This window comes from Nicrophorus vespilloides, unplaced genomic scaffold (genome assembly GCF_001412225.1).
Source record: "Nicrophorus vespilloides isolate i.1.1-1 unplaced genomic scaffold, Nicve_v1.0, whole genome shotgun sequence".
Classification (NCBI taxonomy): domain Eukaryota; kingdom Metazoa; phylum Arthropoda; class Insecta; order Coleoptera; family Silphidae; genus Nicrophorus; species Nicrophorus vespilloides.
The window spans coordinates 63,922-86,973 of record NW_017097489.1 but is presented as its reverse complement, the minus strand read 5'-3'; the positions used below and the strand labels follow the sequence as shown (position 1 = coordinate 86,973).

General features: G+C 29.7%; 4 protein-coding genes across 4 annotated transcripts in view; 1 reads left to right on the top strand and 3 right to left on the bottom strand.

The window, feature by feature from the left end:
* LOC108560233 (nuclear migration protein nudC) overlaps positions 1-15,907 on the bottom strand; it is a 42,839-nt gene extending 26,932 nt beyond the window's left edge. Inside the window, exons 1-3 of the mRNA XM_017917692.1 lie at positions 15,708-15,907; positions 15,572-15,649; positions 15,154-15,510 (exon numbers count right to left, since the gene is read on the bottom strand). Of these exons, the coding sequence (XP_017773181.1) occupies positions 15,154-15,510; positions 15,572-15,649; positions 15,708-15,785 (513 nt within the window). The 5' untranslated portion in view covers positions 15,786-15,907. The remainder of the gene's footprint in view (positions 1-15,153; positions 15,511-15,571; positions 15,650-15,707) is intronic.
* On the top strand, positions 2,921-14,089 carry LOC108560234. The gene is made up of 4 exons (XM_017917693.1): positions 2,921-3,208; positions 12,321-12,425; positions 13,474-13,810; positions 13,878-14,089. Exons 1-4 carry the CDS (start codon positions 3,179-3,181, stop codon positions 13,904-13,906), a joined length of 501 nt encoding a protein of 166 aa, XP_017773182.1. The 5' UTR covers positions 2,921-3,178; the 3' UTR covers positions 13,907-14,089.
* A 938-nt stretch (positions 15,908-16,845) lies between the features above and the next one.
* On the bottom strand, positions 16,846-19,007 carry LOC108560231 (cytochrome P450 4C1-like). Its single transcript, XM_017917689.1, has 8 exons — positions 18,972-19,007; positions 18,662-18,810; positions 18,304-18,501; positions 18,057-18,242; positions 17,664-18,001; positions 17,542-17,610; positions 17,315-17,483; positions 16,846-17,262 (listed from the first exon to the last, which is right to left on the bottom strand). Coding segments are annotated over exons 1-8 (1,449 nt in total). The 5' UTR covers positions 18,974-19,007; the 3' UTR covers positions 16,846-16,924.
* A 932-nt stretch (positions 19,008-19,939) lies between these two features.
* Positions 19,940-22,847, bottom strand: LOC108560221 (ammonium transporter 3-like). The gene is made up of 3 exons (XM_017917677.1): positions 22,831-22,847; positions 21,250-21,500; positions 19,940-21,186 (listed from the first exon to the last, which is right to left on the bottom strand). Exons 1-3 carry the CDS (start codon positions 22,845-22,847, stop codon positions 19,940-19,942), a joined length of 1,515 nt encoding a protein of 504 aa, XP_017773166.1.
* Positions 22,848-23,052: the final 205 nt, after the last annotated feature.

Below are 23,052 nucleotides of genomic sequence, written 5' to 3'. Positions count from 1 at the left end.
ATTCCATAGCGCTTCCAGCATTCATTAATACTTGGCCAGGTGATGCTAATAAATACCTTTTATTTATATGGAATCTATTTATAGATGCAAACCATTAAACGGTACAGATATTGTTGTGTGCGTAGAAAGGAGACACGATGGAAAGCGTTGCAAAAAAACAATAACAATGCATTTGAAGCGGAAATAAAGTTTTCTGATTTATTAGGAAAAACTGAACAGAATTTCCAATATCCTATGGAAAAATAATATTTCCAAGTAATAAAATATTTAAATCAATGAATAATTCATATATTTAGATGAGGAATTCGATATACTTTATTAAGAATATATCAAAATAGACAATTTACTTATTTTAAATTATCTATTTTATATTTCAATACATGTAATTACAAACTGAATAATTTTTCACTTTTCATAAATTATATTATTAGTATTAGAAACGATTTGAAAGTTTTTCAAATTTAAAATAATACTTGAGAAACTTTTGAGATATGTATTGACCAATTTAATTTATCTCTGTCATACACATGTTGCACAGTACAATAAAATTAAAAGCGAAAGTACAATCTACATTCATAGTATTACTTTTAATTGTTTTGTTTAATAGTGCCAAGAACAAAAAAAATATGCATAACATAGCAAAGCGTAACTATGCAGTTATTACAAATTAAAGAAAAAACGTTACAGAATCTAAATTAAAATCGAAACAGGAAGGTCGACTTATAATTGTTCTCCTTTATTTTAATATCACTTGTTTATGATAGACTGACATATAAATAAGTAATTAAAAAGTTTTTTTTATATATTGCAATTACTTTTTATAAAATTCAATAAATTCAGTGAATATTTCCTTGCAAAAGAAACCTTCATTTCCATTTTTTCATTATAAAACTAAATTTAATATATTTTTATTTGTCACAATTGTGACCAAAGGACTATTGAGGTATTTGGTTATTAAAACCCTTAAGTCACTACCTGATTCGAACAACATAAATCTGTATAAATGGTTTAATCGTGGTAAGCAAGGTTTTAAATATTGCAAGAGTTGAACTTATAAAGAAAATGGTGAAAAACAAAATGAATTGTGCAAACGTTGCAGTTCATCTGTTTTGCAACCATAAAAGTGCATCCACCGAAGCAACATTCAAGAACAATTCATATCGGCGTGCAAAACTTTTGAAGTAACCTCTGCAGAGTTAATATTGTATTACAATATAAATAATTATTATTAAAACAGACAAGTACATTATCAGTTAACTTTTTTTTAATATAAAAACGCATTTTTTTGTATTTTTAAATTATGCATATTTTATACAAAGTAATAATAATTTTAATATAGTTAAACTATCTGCGAGATCCCACATATATGAGATGATCATTCATAATGACTAAGACACAAGATGTTTGGATGAATCAATACTAAACAAAAACAGATTGCTTTTAAAAATGCAAACTTATTATACACATGAACGTTTCATCACTAGTAAATAATGTGTTGTATTTAATTTGACTCGTAGAATAATGATTATGTTTTGATTTCATCTGGAAATATCACGATGAGTAACGTAACATATTTGATATATATAAAAAACAAAATCCAATTTTCTATAAAAAGTTGAAAATAAATAAAAAATAAACTCAAATATGAAGAATCTTTACTTATTATGTTTTATTATAGAATGTTTATATTTTCATATTATTTTTTCTATACATCAAATTTATGTCATATCTGTTAAAATTTTATTTTAAACATCTTTTATAATTTCGTATATGAATTTGAATTAAATTGATTAGATTATACTAAATAAATGATACAAATCTCTTGAAATTCGATTCTGCCTACTGTTTTGTCCGCCTTTATAACGATTATTAGTTAAATTTCGTATATAATACGCACCCAAAACTTAAAAAAAATGACAAAGTATCAACTATTGTAACCGCGGTATATGCGCTTTAATACTGAAAATCAAGTATAATACACATTCCCGTTTTTTGCGAACTAAAATGCGTATTATACTTAAAATATTACGGTATTTTCACATCGAAAAGAAATAGAACACTATAGCAAATTGCATATATACTTTATATATAATTAACCTTTCTTCGCATAATAATAACTTCATAATTACTATTTATATTGTCTTTATATTGAAATTGATGTAATTTTTCAACATTATATATTTAAAAATAGATAATTTTCGCAAACATAAAATTAAATATCTATTAACGTATATATACAAAAGGTTAATCACTTATAACGCAAAGGTGATTCAGCGTGAAAAGTATATTATTTAATTTTTTACCAAAACAAATTACCAAATTTTTATTGTATTAAATAATGTCAATACTTTCTATATATAATGACTAACGAGAAATTGTATATATCGCATAAAAAATCTCTAGAATCCTATAGTGCGGATTATATCAGTCCGGATTCACTATGATCTGGTTTGAAAACAAACTAAATTTTACATAAATTATCGTTTTTTCTTCCTTTATGCATTCTAGTCTCTTTTTGTGCTGTTTTAAAGTTATTGGAAGACTTTCAATAACCATGATATTAGCAGAAATAATTTTATTTTACTTAAGATCTACTTAAGATGTTAAAGTTGTGAATCACGATTCACGGTATTAAGACAAGGACGAAATATACCCTTCGAAAGATCGGTAAACTCCAAAATTAGATGGAATTACAATTAAAAAATTCGATGATTAATATTTTCAAAGAATCGATATTGAAGACATTGTTAAGTTTGTTTAATTGCATAAAATTTATATAAAATAAACTAATTGTATTATTCACTTCAATTGAATCCTACATATTCGTACTGAGAGTACAGCTTTTGGCAAAGGAAATTGGAAAAACACAGTAAACGGAACAGAAATAAAACGTGCGTGCATAATGAATGAATGAAGTGTTTGGTGCGTGTGCTTGGCGGAATTTACAGTCTCCGACGCGCGATTTGCACCTGCCGTAACCATGAAAAAGAATAACGTGTGTGTGTGTGGCGCGAAGCATGCCGTGGAAGAAGTTGCGTTCACCGACGTTCTGTGTTATTTAAGTAACATGCCGACAAGATGCTGAGCCAGTATCCGCGCAGAATTCGTTAGGGAGAGTTGTGTTTGGTCGGTGATATTTTGGATAACACGATAGTTATATGCAGTTTCCAGCATAATAATGGAAGGCAAAATTTTCGTGCAAAATAACGTGAGTCAAATTGGCATCATACTTATTTTTTTCTCTCATTTACAAACCTTTTCCTATATTTGTAAATTATTGCACATTTTTACATACATTTATGATATATATTTTGTTGACTTATGTTATAGATTTTTTTGGGAAAAAAGTTAATTTATATTAAAACATAGAAGACATTTTTCGAAGAATAATATTTTAAAATTTAAAACATTATTAATAAGTAAATAACATCCATAGAGTTAATTTATACTAAATAATTAACTTCATTTAAAAAATACTTTTGACAATAAAATATCCTTAGTTCATTTTTAACAATTTTAAAAAATATTGCAATCTCGATCTATATAACTTCTTACATATATTTCTTTATTTATGTTGTAGATATTGGTCACATAATTTATCTTACATTTATATTTTATATCGGTAAATTATTTATTCTTAATTGATAATACTGTTTTCACTTACAAACGTTCCATAATAAATTGATCATTATTTATTTACTTATGTTATAGATCGTGTACAGATAGAGTTAATTTATTATAAAACATTTATTTAATTAAAGGACATGTACCTGCTTTGCCTTTGAAGACCTGAAATACCTGTTTTTCATTTTGAATATCATTTTTATAGTTATTAAAGATAAATTAATCATAAATTTTGATTGAACTGCCAGATATTTCATTTCCTGTACAATTTTTAATTTAATACACGTCATTGAAATACCCTTATATATTTAATTAAAAATTAATACTTGAAAGGTATTCATTAATAATAAAACCTTCCAGATTTATTTAAAAAAATATATGAATTGGAAAGGTCCAAACGCATATTCATATCAAAACATTTTAAACAAAATCGAAAAATCCATACATTCAAATAATGAAGGATATTTCAAAGATCAACTGGTTTTTAATAATTTTTGCTTCCTGGTAAATCGCTTTAATGTGACGTTTGCAAAAAAAAAAAATCGTGAATCAAAATACAATAGAATCTCGGCAATAGCCACTAAAGCAAACATTGCACACGTACTTTCAATTATTCAAGATTATTTACTTAATGGTTTGTTCATTGGTGAGGCGGTCTAGAAAATTCGATAAAAGGCGAAATATTCTACAACGAGAGTTACGTGATAGACAGTAAGCCGATTGGGAAATGCAGCAATTTGGTTGTCCCTTATATAACACCTGTAATAATGCTGGTTACAAAACTCGAATTTTACGCATTCGTTGAATATTCCAAGCGTTTCCAAAGAAAATTGACGAAATTTGATTTATTTAATCTATATTTAACTCAGTGCTTTCACGAATGTATGAATCATTACTTTGCAGAAGAAGAATAAAATAATGTTATGATTTCTTAATTTGAATTTTATATTAAAAATAGCCAAAAAGTTTACAATACAATAAAATAATAAACAAAATGTTTGTTTTTGTCATTGGCGTAAAAAAAAATAATGATTAAATTGCAACTAGGATCTACATTCCAAAATAAACTTTTTAAAATCCGCTTTTTTGTATTCTGGCAAAGCGTGAACGGCATTGCTAAGTCAATAAACAAATCCGAGATTAGGAATTTAAACAATCTTGTGTAATAAAAATTGACTCCGGACTGGCGGTGAGTATCATCGAAATCGGTTAATGAAATTCTGGGGGATTCCATTCAATCGTTGCATAACGATCATCGTAGAGCTGGTCCACGCACGTACACACACTCACTTCTCGAGTCACAAAAGAAAACGCACACTTCTTATATAATTTCCAAATTCCGACGATAGTAATGAGCGTGTTAATGAACTTGCGCAAAACCATCTAAGACAATAAACGTTTTCAAAATATTAACGTGAAAAAAAATACACGCATAAGACTTTCTACTGTTTCCCAACGATATAATAAAATATAAATTGTTGCCATTAAATTCGTTTGTATAATTTCTACAAAATTCTTTTAAAAAAGTAAAGAATTTTACGTATTATTTACTATATAATTCATTAATATAAGGAAGTAGAGACAATAACGCGACTAAAGTTTTTAATAAGTAGTATTGACTATTTAATATATCTTTAATTATTATTCATAGTTATACAAAGTGTCAGCTGACTAGGAAGTCAGTAAAACGAAAATATTTTAACATAGAACAACGATCTCTTTGTTTCCAATTGTAATTCAACAGTTGTTTGGAATTAATGAATTTCCATAATAAATCATCACCTATTTGAATCCATCGAATATTAGACTTTACTAAATTGTAAACATTAATGGACACGACAGAATAATTTCGCTTTCAATGGTCAGTTAGGAAGAAAGCAAAATCCAATACGAATTATATAAATAATAACCAGAATAAAATTCAATATTACAGTTACTTCGATTAACATATTTGCCTACGGCAAATGTTTTCAAACAGGATATCAGAACACAATTATGTAATTAGGGTTTTAAACATGAAATCATATTACTTTTTTTAAAAGCCACTTATTACACATAAAATGTAAGTATACATTACGAATTACGAGGGTTGTTATTTACTGGTATTAATCATGTAATATTTAAATAATTCATAGTTGCAATAAATCACATTTGCATGAGCAAGAAAACCGCGCTTTAATGAAGTTATTACAGAAAATGTAGAATTATCTGATATTACTTGGACTGTGACATATCGACATCAATTTATTAACACTCGCGATAAAGCGGTGTACCAAAGGATTCATGAGTGTTTTACATGAAACAAAAAAAATGTGCTCGTTGTCCTTTAAAACTTATCGAGAGTACTTAATCAAATCCATCCATATTTGGGTACAGCTCACATGCATAAGACAATACCGAAATGATATAGTGTCATATTTCACGGATGCACGAAAACATGTTGCGTAGAATATACAAAAAAAAAAGAGTAGAGATAACCTTTTACCCATTTCATTCGAAGTGGACTAATTGCAATGCAAATCTTTGCATATTTTTACCGTGTTTGGAAGCAGGTACATGGAATGATGGCAAGTCCTCTAGGTTAACCGGAGTCGTTAAATTTAATGTGACTCCTAACACCTGCTAATTACAAAAATGTATTTACAAGCAAAGGAAAATGTTTTATTTATTTATGAAAATCTTGCACGTACTAAGGCTATTGGAATAGAATATTGTTGATACTGGTTAAATGTATCCTTAATGATCATCATTAAACGATGTCTACGTAAACATGGTCTTGTATTTAGTTTGCAAGTCAAAATAAGTAATTGTAATCTAGATAGAGGGATAGAATCATTTCGTTTTTATTTTATCTACATTAAGTTGTCGTAGACCTTGCTCCTGATATCTAAATGTGGATCATGTCTGCATTTGGGATACGGAATAATCACAAAAATCTGACCTAGCGTTAACCGTTTGGACACTTAACATAAAGCATCTACATAATAATTGAAGGATTTATTTTAAAATTCCAAAGCAAAGATCAAGTACTATGACTGAAATGGAATTCTAATATCAATCCATTTCGAGTATTAAGTAATACAACAAAGTACAGTTATAATTCTTATAAACACAGCTAACAAATTCATGGTCAAATTCCGATTTGAACTTACATGATTTTTATCCTTTAAATCCCAAATATTTACATTATGAATCATATTGTTTACTGTTTTATATCAATAGAGATCCAAAAAAATAAACATGACATTGCTTAAATAAAATATATAAAAATACAAACTTTTTTTTCTTGAATTATTGAACTACACAAATATAATTTCATGAAATAAACCATATTTTTTCTATAATAATAATGTCTGTTAGAAAACTCCTAACAAAAACGGAAAACATAATAATTACCTTACTATCAGAATTCAATCTGTTTCGTGTAAATGTTGCACAGGAACAAGAAAAAAAAAGTGGTTTATTTACGCAAGCATGAATTATTTAAAATTATAATGATTTTACTTAAACAGCGTGTAAGAAACTCAGATAATACAACATAATTTTCGAATGAAAAAGAAAAATAGAATTGCATGTAATTTAATAACGGAGTCAAGGCATTTCGTTACTGCAGGAAAAACATGATTAATTGTGCTTGGAAACTGACCATCCACAAATCCGTAAAATAGAATGGTAATAGAAACAAAGTAGAATCATGTAAAGATTTCACAATTTCATATTAACTATTATAATTTTAAACATATACACGAAAAAAATATACATTAGCAGTTTACTTGTTGGGGCATAGTTGTTAAGCATCAATTTCTTATATAACCATACGTAAACATATACTTGTTAGTATTAAGAAATAATGATGGCTGTTAGATTATGATAATTGTTTTATTTATATACATTTTCTCATCAACTTTTCCCCTTTCAAAGTGTTACTTATAATTGTCTATTTCAATGTAAGCATCTTAAATGCATATGTTTAATTTCGTACTGCGTGTTGTAGTTGCAAAACTTTAAATGTTAATTTTCTCTTATTTTATTGAAAATTTCATAAGTTTTGTGATCGCTTCGTAAAATAAAGTTCATTACAGATCGGTACAAAAATGTATTCCAAAATGAATAACAACATTATTTTTATAATTATAAACACATATTTGCACTAAATTAAATTATGTACAAGTTAATTATGAATCTTACGTAAATATTATCTTCTTTGTTTTTGCCATTTAACGATTGAGTAGACTTCAACAGTAAATATATTATAAATGTATATATTGAAATTAAGTTAACATATTTACAAACATAAATTGATTATTTGCGTGTATAGTTATAGTTTAATAGTAAGTTTGAATTTAAATACCAAACAGCCAATTAAAATTATTTATTTAACGTCGCAATTTGAAATAAATCGTTGATATTAGCATAAACCAATCAGGCAACTTGAATAATAATGTATCCAAAAAAAAAAAACGTTTACAGAAAAAAAGTATAACCAGGATTTGCTTCTAAATATAAATATAAACACAACAAACACAATAAAAAAAATCATCAACGAAATAAATTTAAAATTCAGCCGGATTCGGTGGCCAGTTTTACGTGGCGCGAGAAATTTTAATTAGTAAAATCTAATATGGTCAAGGTGGTGACCAATCCAGATGGATAGTTCTGAATAAAGCTGCATAAATATTTATAAAGGCTGCAATTAACCTAGTTGAGCTAATTAAAAACGAAAAATAAAGTAAATAAGTGAAGCATACATCAACAATGATGCAAAAAGGAAGAAGACAAATAAAAGAAAAAGGGGAACAGAGTTGTAGAGGTGAATTAAGCGGCAACAACAGTGATTGAGGATTGCACAAATGGCATTGCTTTTGATGAATGCGCTGCAGATTTTCTTGTACCGTCATATAAAATGGCCAACATTAATTGCAACTACGGAATACTTAATATCAAATCTAAATATCATTTTTCACTGCACGTCACCGCCGTTGCTCAATCTCGATGTAAAAAGCATATTGCAATATTCCTTTGTCTCCTAATTAATAATGCAATTAATGGTGTTTGCAGTTCGAAACTCGTAATTAACTTTCGTTAACTAAGAATATTGCACAAAACGCGTATATTTTATTGAATTATTTATAAGACCGTTTATATTTTTTTGTGAAACAGGTTGGAATAATTTGGATGAAAATCATAATTTTAAATTTCTCTTCGTTAGATAATAAATAATAATTTGATGCGGTCGAAAAAATTACCGAATGGAATCCGTGTGCAAGGACGTTCTTTATCGATTTTTTTTTAGTCTCTTCGTTTCATTGCCAAAAAATACATTTAAAGGCCTCGGCTTGCTGCATATGGCCATCGCGAGTTTGTTCTGTTCTGTTGTTCACGTTGAACAATGTGAACGTTTTTATATTTCGTTCTTTTAGATCGACATTCCATTGACCAAAAATTCTGGCACGTGTTTAAGTACATAAACAAATGATATTACATATTTGAAACAATAAAAAGCAGCATTACTAAAAACGGTAAATTAAATTGTTTTACCTGCAAACTGATATTTCAATTCAATTCAACATATTGGAAGTCAAAATAATTGATATAATCCTGAGAGGTTTAACATATTAATAAATATATATGAAACGTTATGTGATTAATACCTTTTGCCTTCGATTTTATAGCACAATATAGTATAGTTTATCGATTTGTCATTTCGTAAATAAATTAAAATTAAGATATTTGATATTTAGTGGCGAGAAACGAAATGAGATATGCGAGAAAACTCTGTATATATATGACAAATGTATAAGATTCATTTGTTTCAAGCAAATTACTAACAGTAATTTATTATCTACACAAATATACTTAAACTAAGTCTGCAATTAACACTTATAGCATAATATAACCGTTAAAATATATAATTCGATTATAATCAACGTTTTTTTGCTAAACAAAATATACAAACATTTCCTAAGGATATAGCAATTATATTATTTTATAATGCCTCATTTTCATTTATAATTGCAATAGGATATATAAAAAAAGCAAATGATTCATGTGAAAGTGTTGATTTATATAAATTGCACAATTTTTCGAGCACGTGTACTCGACTAAGCTCGAAGTTGCTCCCTTTTCTTTCTCTATTTACAAACGAAATCATTGCAACTACGCCCATTTATGATTTAAATATCGAAGCCAGTTATGCGGATGTAGAAACGTATTATTAACTAACCTCTTCATTACGCCGATGTTAATTATAATTCTTCGGCTCCGTAAACGGCGGTGGGCGCGAAGAAAGGAACAAAAAAAGGTAATAGCCTAACCATCGCCAACAATGATGTACGCCGACTCTCGAAGTGCCGTAAAATTGAGGCGATGATTCGTGCTCGTGCATCTTTCAGCTAATTAAATCATACATAGTGCACATAAATTTGCCAATTTCAAAACGCGCTCCATCCAGTAGTTAGGAAATAATAAATGGATTGATCGAAGGAGAAGAAAAAGAAGTGCAAACAGCATTTTAAATGTCGCAATCACTTTCCACCGTTGCGATTTACAATTTCTGGCCGCAGTTTACGAGGCGTCGGATTAATTGAAAATCCTTTCTAGTTTCTCGTTTAAAAATTGAGCAATGATCTCACATTATTTTGTATCCAAAAGGTGTGCTGAAAATCCTCGAAGCACATAGATAGTATACTACTGTATTTAAATTGAGAGCTATTTCTCACTCATAATTTTAATTGTTGTAGTAACCTTTCATGCGACACAACAAATTATTGTGTTGGTTTGCCACGAGCGGTCGGCAGTTCTCATGTGAATCTGAAATTTCGTTCTGCAAAGGACAAAGATATTTCGATATTACTAATTAGTACATGGAAAAATAAAGAATGCGTGCGACCGTGGGGCAACGTCACTTTTTTACGTGGAAAAATCATTCTTTCGAGATATTTTATGGAACTTGCATTGAACCAAATTTATTTATAAATAACAAATTTCAGATAATCTTACATATTCATATTTCATTTACTTTGTTGTCTTTGTTTCACTAAACTATCATTTATTACAAACATTTGAAACATGTTATTATGTAATTATTTGTTTTAATCCAATACTAAGTGAAATATTAGTATTGGATTAAAATCGTATCATAAATCGTTGTTTTATTAATTGACGTTAAAATATCTCCAGTATAGAAGATATACATATAAAAATATAGACCTAAAATAAGAAATATGATTATTATTTTTTGTATAATATATAATATCATATTATTTTAATATCTTAGACCTTTATGAAATAAAACATTCATTAAAAGTAATGAATCCCGAAAATTTTGAATAACCTTTGTAAATTTATTACAAAAAAAATATATATCAAAGAAATATACAAGGTTCTTGTTCTTAATTGCACATATACTTCGAAAATTTATGATATATGGCCAAGTAATGGTTTATTTCAATAAATACGGTAGCCAATTGGATAGGTGTTTTTAATAAGCATTAATGTGAGACATCCTGTCTGTCCGACCTTATCTGATCCATAAAACCAATCGTCCGCAACCAGAAAAATAATAATAATGAGCAATTAATTACGAAAAAAATAATAATAATTTCAACGTGGTAGGAAAAGAGCTCACCTGTTTTTAATTTACGATCCTGGCATTTCCCTTCCTAAGTTAACCACAAATTACGTTTCAATAAAATGTTTCATAGATAAAAGGCTAATAACAATCCGTACCGTAGGTAGAAGCAAATAATAAAATTGAATTTTAACGAGATGTTACGAAAGCGTCTGGAAAAAAATAGGTTATGAAACGAAGAAATAAAAAAAATATGTAATGGGCATAAAAATTAAAGGACACCGCAGCTTTAATTATTTTTATTTTTCGTTATAGGCTCCGGTCGAAATTGCTTTTTAATAATAAGGATTGCATAAGTAAACAATTCTTATATATACTTATTAGATCATCAAGTGGAAACCTTCGGTTGCGATGCAAGGAGTGCAGGAACAACAACAAAAATAATTCCATTTTGTGCTTAGTTTTTGTTGTTGTTGTTAATTATAGGAGACTAACAAAGTGACCTCAGGAGCGGAGGCGCGGTTTCGCTAAAGTTTTATTTCCTGTTATTAATGACTAAAATTAGAGCGTTTTAGCATTTGAAAGCGATAAATGCTGGCAGATCAATCAATACAGAACGTAATAAGGATAGCAGGGATTGAATAACACGTGTGAGATTTTTATTTCAGTCGGATTGAGAGACCTTGGATGGTTTTGCAGAAGAAGTAAAAGCGTGGGACACGGTCATGCGAGATGTGTTCGCATGTCCAGACGGTGCTTGGTGATAAGAGAAAAATCATGATGGTTGGGTTGCATTTCGCAACCAGAAACAAACAAAAAATAGGTGCTGCGTGGGTGTCGGGACCTGCACCCACAACTTAACGCACTCCAATTATTTATTATTCATCTCTGAAAAAAAAGAAATAACAAAGGATGGCGATGGGGTTCTTACATTCTTCCATGATCCGCCTCCGCCTAGGAGTGGCGGTCAAATTAAAATGCATTCACTACAAATTTTCAGATTTATGCTCATTGAAGTAATTGATTCATTATTGATTGCATGCAGTATATTGCCTCTCTCAGATTAATAAAGCTATTATCCAATTCATTTCGTATTAATCGAATGCAATCACTTTTTCTTTTCCAGACCACAGCAGATCTCATGCAGAGTTGGCATATACCGAGACCAACACTAGCTCGCAGCTCAAATAGTTCACAAGGATCGACTTCAGGAAGTACAAATAGCACACAGGTAAAAAATAGCAATTAGCATACATTTTGGAACAAGAAATGCCATTATTAACGTTGTAAATTTTATCTTGCGGTAATAAACTTAATTTGGTAAGGCGTGGTTCGCGCGAAAATGTCGTTATGCAAAGTAATCAAAATTAATTCAATTTAGATTCTAACGATTAACGAGTAAATGAGTTAGATAATATGTGCACACACGAAACTGGTTCAATTAATTTAACTGAATAATTAAAAATTAAATTTTAGCAGATGCAAATCATATCCTCAAAATCAACAATTTACATATTTAGTTTATAAATAGAACAAAGTTTCTTGAACTTATTTGTTTCAAATTTTTATTTAATAATGATCTATTAATTATTAGATATTCAATATTTACATATTCATTAATAATTACTTACAATATTAATCTTTGAAATTTTTATTCTAAAATTAAAATATGTTCCTTATTATATTTATAATTAATTCCTTGGATTTGAATCGCATCATCATCATGTAAAATGTTCCATTAGATGTGTAAAAGACAAATAAATACATTAATTCGAAACAACTTTCAAAGCCCTGGCGCCAATTCCGATGCGAGTGCAAGGAAACTTACTGATTTTCGACTAAAAAAATATTTACATAATCAGCATTCCTATGCAATACGATGGAGTTTCCTGTTGTTTGTTGTTGTCTATTACTTTTTCGGACATTCTATTTTCGGTACACGGAATCTCCTCAGTGTGACATTGGCCCATGAAACTGACCTTTCCAATAACATTTATTTCAATAATATATGAAACATAAAGCAAAGTGATTTGCAAAAAAAAAATAAAACGAATTCATCCATACAAAACGATCATATCCGAAAATGTATAAAGCAATTACGGCGAAGAATGGTGCAATTATTCGGATTACCAAGCCATTATAAATTTAATTATATGAAACAATTACTGAAGCAATTCTGTGGTAAAACGTGTTAAGCCATAAACATTTCGCACAGTTTTGCTGAGACGCAAATATTTTTTTTACCTAATACTGTATATCTGATTATTTTTCAATTTCAGAGTGCCAGGTCTGGTTCGCTTCTGTTAACAGCGGCTAATTTGGCGCAAATCCATAAAGACTCCACCAAGGAATTGACCACGAGAGATGACAACATTAAATACTTCTTGGAATCCTCCAACAGTAACCCACTCTCGATTCCGATTACCGAAAAGAAAACGAGTGATCCGGACTCTGTGTCTATTGCCAGTTCTATGCATTTCACGGTAGTCAACGTACACACGAGACCGACAGTGAAGAAACGCAGCTTCTGCAAGAAACACCAGTTGACCATTCTGGTTGTTTCAATGAGCGCAATCTTCACCTTTGCTATAATCATGGCTATTTTTGCGTTAGAAAGTAAGTATAAATAATTAGAAAAATAAATAAATGTATTAACACACACATATTTCTTATTCTTTTTCAGTGAGAGCAAGGAGACAACCACCCCATTGAATATACAAGTCGCCAGTTTTCGTTCCAGTTTATATTTGTACATCCTTAGCTAGATGAATTTATTTAATTACCTTATTTAAGCACCAAAATTTATTTATTTATTCGTCGATAAAAGAAATTGCAAGTTTCGAAGCAATTTAGTTTTATTAAAAGTAGGGCGTAGGACCGTCTATTTAATTTGCATAAGTTCAACTAACTCTTTGTGAATATTTTAAAATTATATACTGTGATATTTTTTAACTAAAAACGAAGTAAATATTATTATTATAATGCATTATGTAATCTTTTTATAAGACACGCTATGTACAGTTTTTACTTTATATATTTGTAAAATTTGCATACTTTGTGACATTTATTTATATTCAATAAAATCTTAAAATGTGCTGCTATACTATTAATTTCTAAAACAATACCTTTTTTAAATCTTTATCATAATTACTTTAATTATGGATACTCATTAGTCTTGTTGAGTATATTAAAGAACAAGGAAGGATCGAATTATTGGAACTTAGAGAAATGTCAACTAGTTTTCGTTGTAGAATTAAGAGTCGGCACGACTTTAAATAAACTGATCGATCCAACAGACTTATGACTATACCAACGTGATGGAATCTACAGTAGCATTCCAAATACTACGAGATCAAGGAGATTAAATTGTGGCGTGCAACTTTCAGAAGGTTACTGTATTCTTGAAACGATTGAATAATAGTCGTGAAAATTATATGTTCAAACAATTCACAATTAAGTAAAAAATATATTTTTTAAATATCCTGGACTAATCGAAGAACTTAATACATACAAAAATAAACCGCACAAAAAGACTAAAACGTAAAAATCGATGATTTATAAATATTTTCAAACCGTACTGTGCGATGAATTTTTGTATATTTACATAGAAAAGTTTCTTGTTTTGATTATTTCTCGTCTTATACCCCTTCTTTCAGGTTTATCGGCACAAATTTTTATTGTTTTTTTTTAGGATCGAACCAACTTTTCCGCATGTGAGTTTCGTGATATAGGCGACTACACGGCTCATAGTGTTAATTACTATATCATCGATTGTATATAGGCAACTGAATTTACATAAATTCATGACTTCTAAGATTTTTCAACGGTAAAATAAATATGCCTTGAATACATTTAAGGAATCAAGTAAAAAAATATATAGAATAATCAATATTTGTTTTCTGTAACCTAGCAACCACAATATTGACCAAACATAGAAATATGTAATACATAAAACTCACCTCAACATCTTGTAAAGTCTGCGTCCACTTATATTTCTCCAAATCACATCCATTGCCAGAGTTTGGTTTCAATTTACCCTTTTCAGCATCGTCCTCATCATCATCAATCACTTCAGATTTAACAGGTTGAGGCACTTTCTCTTCCTTCCTACTATTTTTGTTATCCAACTCTTTCTGTAATGCTTCAGCCTCATCTTCTGTCAACTCCACAATCTTAGGTTTCTGCTCATTCTCTGACTGCATCTTAGCCTCTGCAGCTGCTTTTTTAGCCTTTTCTCTATCTTCCTTTTGTTTGAGGATTGCAGCATGCTCATCTCTTGATTTTTTTTCATATTTTCTAAATGTGGACATAACAAGCTAAAATATAAGTTATTTAATAGTTGATTAGAACTATATAATAGTAAATGATCGGTATTACCTTTTCCCATTGTCCTTCACTTCCTCCAGTGAAGAAATCAGTTTTGCGACTTAGGAAGTTAACAAAGGTATCAAGAAGCTACAAACATAAAACCATATTAAATTGAGGTTATCTAAAGAAATGTTGTTTGAATTACCTGTGAGGCACCTTGTGGATGGTGTTGAGCAATTGATAAAAAAAGGGTGTCAAATTGTTCAGTTTTGTCGCCGTCCATAATTATTTAATAAGAAAGAACTTTTTCAATAAAATGCTAAAGACCAACGTGCACCGGTTGTGAAGATAAACAAGTGTTGTCAAATATCGATTTGACAATTACTCGTTTTACATCCGGAACATACAGAAGTTACTCATCTAATTCCAGAAAATTCTATAATTTTCTAAATTACATCATTTAAAGTATTAAGTCCTCATCAAATTTTATGTACTAAGTATATATTTTATGATTATTTATCATTGCTGGTACTTATTTCAACTATGTTTAGTACAGTTGGTTGCCTACTTCAAATTTTATAATTTTAAACTACAACATTTTAAAAGCAATGTGATTAATTTAAATTCCGCTTGTATCACGAAAATCTGATACAAAAGGTCGTTGGTTCGATTCCCAAAAACCAACAAAAAATTGTGGGAATAAATCCGAAAGTGATAGAAATAGGGCTAAAGGAGATTTATATCAATTTATATAAATCTCTTTTCAATTAAAAAAATAAATTTATAGCTTAATGAATTATGTATTACATTACGAAATCAGATAAAGAATGCCTCTATGGATACATCTATGCTGAAAAATAAATAAATGTTCAATAAATAGAACCGGTAATTTGTCCGAATTGTAATATTTAAAAATAAATTAACAATTACTTATTTGATTTTGCTTCAACAGCAACTTGCAGAGATATATATAATAATAAACATATTTATATTCTATATAATTGATTGAAATTATTTATAACTATAATTATCATATAATCTACATATTAAGACTGATTTAACAAAAATTGATCAAATATTTTGTCTAATTAATAAATGTTGGGCAGATTTATCGTATGAAATTTTTAATTTTGTATGCTACTATTACATATTTTAGTAAATATAATTATCAACAAGTGTTGTAAATATATTTATATATTCTTTATCTATATACAGGTATATGTATTCTATTATTTCTGAGTATTATAACATTTATACTATATATAAATAATTTATAAGTCGTGAAACTTGTTATCTATACAAGATAAATAAAAATAAACTGTAAAATATTATTATTACGCTACCTACTATTTTTCCCAATTCATTTTATAATAAAAATAGTATAAGTCATATATTATATTAGTATTATCATACAAATACAACCTATTCTCTTTTAACAATTTTCAATCGAATTCCATTATCAGACTTTAAAACAATGTCTGGTATTAAAACGGGCTTAAAACCTGGGCACGGTAGAAATTTATAGTTTCTAACTAACTTTGAAATTACCACCTTCATCTCTAACATAGCAAACTTTTGCCCGATGCAGTTTCTTGGTCCTGCACTGAAAGGTATATATGCGTACTGAGGTCTTGTCATGCTGTTTTCTACAGTAAATCGTTCAGGGTCAAATTCCTCTGGATTCGGAAAATATCTGGAATTGCGATGTATTCCAAAAGAAAATATTGCAGCGGTTCCCCCTTTGGCCAACACATTACTATCTAAAATTTAGAAACTATGAAAAATATCTATTAAGACAGTAAATATAATTACTGTAATGATAATCATTTATTATTTTTCTTGCAAATGTAGGGACCGGTGGATATAACCTCATGGACTCCTTTATTACTTTTTCCAAGTAGTTCATACTTAACAAATTTTGAAGAGTTGTTTTATTGCTCGTTTTACCATATATGCATTGTTGTTCTTCATAAACCATTTCCTGAAAATGACACACAGTATAAACATAACAAATAATTTACGTTAAATATATTAAATACCTGGATATTTGGATATATTGAGAGACAATACAAGATAAAATAGAGACCTGATCCTGTGGTATCGTGACCCTCCAAATTAAATTATATAATTTGATAACATTACTTTCAATGGTGATACATACTTCGAACATGAAGGTGTCAACTTCATTTTTTATATCTTCGAGATCTAAGCCATTGTTAAGCAATGTGTCGAGAAAGGCTGTTTTCCTATCGGGGACTGTATCAACAGTATTATCGAGAAGTTCTTTGCGTTTACGAATAACGTTCATCGTTGTTGAATGAAGGATATCCAAAGATTCTTTCTCTAATTTGTAATCCTTTGAGAATTGATAAAATATCTGGAATTGCTTAACAGGCGATAATGTCCTTCTCATAAATATCTCTCTCATATTGTGTACGGCTTTAACATAAGGCGACGAAGAATCGTTTTGTATATTCATGGAGGTACCCATAGCAGTTTCTATAAGCAAAGGTAATAGAATAATTCCAACTATTTCAAAATATATACTACTTACCGCAAATTATATCCAGTGTGCAAAGTAAGATATGCTGTGAAATATCGAAGTCCCCTTTGCCGCAAAAAGCGCTCAGTTTTTCAACCAATATATCGGACTTTGTGGCAAATGTAGGTATGAAATTTTCCAATATTTGAAAGTGGAATGTGGGTGTAATGATCTTTCGATGATTTTGCCATTTCTGGCCTAAAATATAAAAATGTATTATTTGTACGGATATTCTTATAAATATTTACAATAATCTTACCTGAGCTTGTCAATAAACCAGTACCTAGCCAACTATGCAGAAAGGAATAGAATTCAGATTTTTCGTTGAAATTGTTTGAGTTGACCACTTTTTTCACTAACTCTGCGTCGCAAATTTGTATAAATGTTTTGTTGCCAAATTTCAATTTATAATTATCTCCGTAGGTTCGCATGAACATTAAAAACTTTGGTAAAACCTCTAAACAATTATATATATTTAGATTTAATATTACTACATTAATACATATAACAATTTCAATAATTATTATCACATTAAAGGAATAATTATTTTTTATTAATTATTATATGTATTTAAAGTCATCTGTGCTCTTTTAATCATCAGAAATGTTAATGCATACCTTTTATGTTCGTCAGATGTAATATATTTCCCACAAATGGTAACGGTCTTGGTCCAGGGAGTTCTATTAACTGCTTTGTTTTGCGATCAATTATCCATAGTAGCAAAGCAATCACAGCAACAAGTACAGCATACCAGTTTAAATCCATCCTGAAACGTTACAATAACAATCAGTTCTTTATGTATTTTGCTTTTCATTATAATTTCTGAAATTATATTTTGGAGATGCTTGTATATATGTTTATTAGGGTAAATCATGGCTAGTTACAGTACAGAGGGATACACAAGATACAAAGTTTTCTGATATTTACATGATATTAAGATACAAGAAGATGAGAAGACAAGAGAAAAATAAGAGGCGACAAGAGAAAATAAGAGGCCGGTTACAGATATGTTGCAACTTTTATACCCTAACCAGTATATACCCTTATCAGACCTTCCCGGAATACCAGCTAAGGGCTGGATTGGCGCGCAGGTGACGTCATATAAGCGGGCTGGAGTGAGCACCACAGTACGCCTTGCTAGTAATTTGATCCGTGGAGCGAATGAAGCGTCGTCGAATTGAACTCCGGATGATGTCTAGCTTGTCGAAGGGTAAGGGTCACCATAACATAACTTTTATTGCAACAACTGAACAACATAACATACTAAGAAAATAAAAACAAATTGCTGCAAAAGGCTACCGACCATATGTCTTTCTGTCCTGTAATTACTGTTATTGAGATTAATTATTGTAAAACATAAATTTTAAAATATTTAGTATTTATAAAAAGCATATTATTACATATTATTTCATTTATTTATAACTATTTTATTTTATTGATAGATTTATTATAAAAAATGAAAATTTAAGAAACTTACTGTGTGAATATTACATTCAAAGCCTCCTATCAAAGAAGAACAACTGAGTATATGTTTAAACTTTATTTGATAAAATTTCAAACAACATTCATAAATAACTGGCTTTGAAAGTCCTTGAATATTAGAAATAAAATAAAAAAGGATGTTTATCACGCTTGTCACGCATGTCTCCGATTATAAAACACAAGAATCAAAATAACCATATATATGAAAAGCAAAATCATTAAACAGCGAGATCAAGTTCTAGTTTTTTTTTCGGCATGGAACGCTCGTATATAAATCCGGAATTTTTCTATCATGAATTTTAACTTTTATTGATAAAAACCTATATATATAACATTTCTATTACTATAGCAATTAAGCGTATATTCTAAGATGAAATGCTTGAAATGAATATCATAAATAATTTCTTAAGTAATTAATCTGAATCAAAATTACTCATTTTATAATCATCAGCGCCAATAAAAAATTCTTCTTTGTAATTTATGAATTTATCATCACTTTGATTCTCAAAAGACTGAGAATTTCTATAATCCTTGTTTCTATCACCAAAAATCTTCGATCTATCTTGCGAAGTTCCATTGTGCTTAAAGGAATAATCGGAAAACTTTTTAAATCCACCGCGTGTCCTACCCGTTAACGAATTTGTACTTCTCGTTTCCATACTTCCAATTTTCCTATTAGCAAATCCCGGCTCCAAGAACACTTCATCTTTAAACCCTAACAATCTTCTAGCAAACGAGACGTTCTTATTATCGAGAAGTCTTTTAGTTCGTTCATGACAAACTTCGTCGTTTATATTTCTTAAGAACCCGCAACACCAAAGTACCGCAAATACTAAAGAGAAAGTAACGAAAAATAGAGCTGAAATCATTAACGCCGCCAGAATATTCCAGGATGTCCCGTAAAGTATTTTCCTGTTTGTTTCGTGTTTGAATATCTGCGGGAAAATAGTCGATGCGAGGCCGCAAATTAAATGCAAAGCAATTACGTTACTGTAATCCTCAATTGCCGATACTTGAACGCATCGCGAGGCGAGTGTGTATAACGCTGCTCCAATTAATGCAATTAGTATGCTTATAACTGTAGAATAATACATAATTCCCGACGATGTAATGATTAATCCTGCTAAGGATGCCTGCACGCAGCTCAATATAGCCCAGTAATTAAATTGCTTGTTGCAAAATATCAGTTGAATAGTTATAGCAACGGCGGTGCATACTGCCATCGCCACAATCATATTTATCAGAACAACGCTCAGGGCGTGCTTCAAGTGAACAATTTTCGGTAACGACATTCCGAGTAAACCTAAAGCCATTAATATGTAACCCACTAAAGTTGCTCCACTGGATTCTGTGCCAACAGAACAATCATCAAGTCGGTTTAGTCGCAGCAAGCGTCTACCCAGAAACAATGATCCGAGCAGACCCACAATTCCCGATGTTGTATGTATCAAAACACCTCCCGCGTAATCAACGAACGTCACGTTCACATCAAAGAAATTCAGATTCCTTAACCATCCATCCTCGTGCCAAGTCCAGTGCATCACCAATGGTAGCATCAAACCGGAGTAGAAAATTTCAATCAATATATATGCTACAAAATGTAACCTTCCAGACACCTGCATTGTAATTACAGAGGAACCAATTAGAGCTGCACAAATACCTAAAAATATTTGTTATTGAAACATAAATATACTGTAGTTAATAATTAATTTCGTATTCATACCATAAATAGCTCGTTCGTAATTAACATCAACGGAATCGATCCATGAACCAAACGAGAAAAATCCGCAAAAATCTTGACGCCCGTAAGCCAAAGTGTATCCAAATAAAGCAAAAGAAATCACAGAAATCGAAAAGGTGACGACATTTTGAAAAATTATGTTGTAAACATTTTCAGTAGGAAATGTGCCTATTTGCACAAGCAACGAACCAGCTCTAAATAACATCACTACAACGAACAAAATATTCAGTTTACTAAGCAATATCTAATATATTATAGTTACCTAATATTAAACGAAGAGTGGGTATCAGCGAGTTGTATTCTTCAAGAACATTCATTGCTGATAAATTACCAATAGATGAAATATTCAAGGTCTTCATGGCTTTAGTAGAATTTGACATTTATAAAAGTTTTGTCTCCATGGTAATAAATAATTAAAAAACAAAGAGGATACAAATAAATAATAGCGGTAGGTCACTTTATAAACATGATTTTCTTAAACTGTGGTAATATACGAAATTGGGGATCTCCTCTCTTAAGCCTTATTTAATGGCGACTTTGGATCTCATTTAACGCTCCTGCTTTTGTTATCCAACCAAATCGTGTAGATCTCTTCCACATTGCAAACCCAATTGCAAATTCGGCAATAGATTAAAGTATTTAGTTCAAATGTAAATAAAACAAATAAAAATCCTTAAAACAAAATCTGTTTTACATGATTTATTATAATTTTATATATTTTTTATGTCGTATAATTTTATTGACAATCTGTTCATCAATATGAACATTGAGTAAATTTAAGATCGCGGTTGACATTCAATGGATAATCTATCCCGGTGGATAGTCTACCATTATGATGATTAGATTTATTTTAAATTTGTTGATTGGCTGTCGACTTGTAGGTTAACTTCAGTAGTATATTGATGCTATGCGATTCTACTATTTCCATCTGTGATGAACGATGGCCCTATTGCCATCGAGAGGGCTCAGAAAGGGCCTGTATTGACCAGGATTTGAACCGGCGCCGGTTCGATCGTGGATAGGGCGACTTAACCATTCGGCTATTAGTCGCCCCAAATTTTATATAATACTTATTTAAAAATATTATTATTAATTTAAGGTATTAATAAATGCACAATTTAAAATAAATCTTACCTGTATATTATCTTATTTGTACGTAGATAAACGAAACAAAATATTTAGCTATGCAGAAAATGTTTTATATTGGCAACAATTGTATATTTTCTTACAATTCTTTTTAGTTACAATGTATTGATTAAAATATGTACAAATGGTATTATACAAATGACCGGAACATTTAAAATTCGGAAAATGGAACTCATCAAAACTGAGAAGAACATGAAACAAAATTGCAAACTTATTCAACAACACTTCGGTTCCTTCCTCTCAGGAATAGAAAAACAGCCACAAAACAAAATACTTAACATTGTCATAGTAATTTAAAACACAATCTCATTTGGAAATTCTTATTTCCTACATAAGTACATAATAGGTTATTGTTTATATTTATTTAGAAGCAATTCAGTAAAGTTGGAAGATAGGAATTAAATATAATACACTTACACATCTGTTATACTCATATACTTTTTTGTTTATACAATAACCCTTCCTCCTTCTAGTCTACAACATTCTCGTGTGAAATATTAAAAAAATCGATTGGCACCATAATTATCGAGAGTGCAAAGATTTGTTTCCGTTTAAAAACCTATGTAACAATTAACAATCATACATCCTTACCCTTTATACAAAAAAAGATTTAGAAATTAGTCACTGCCATCGAGAAGG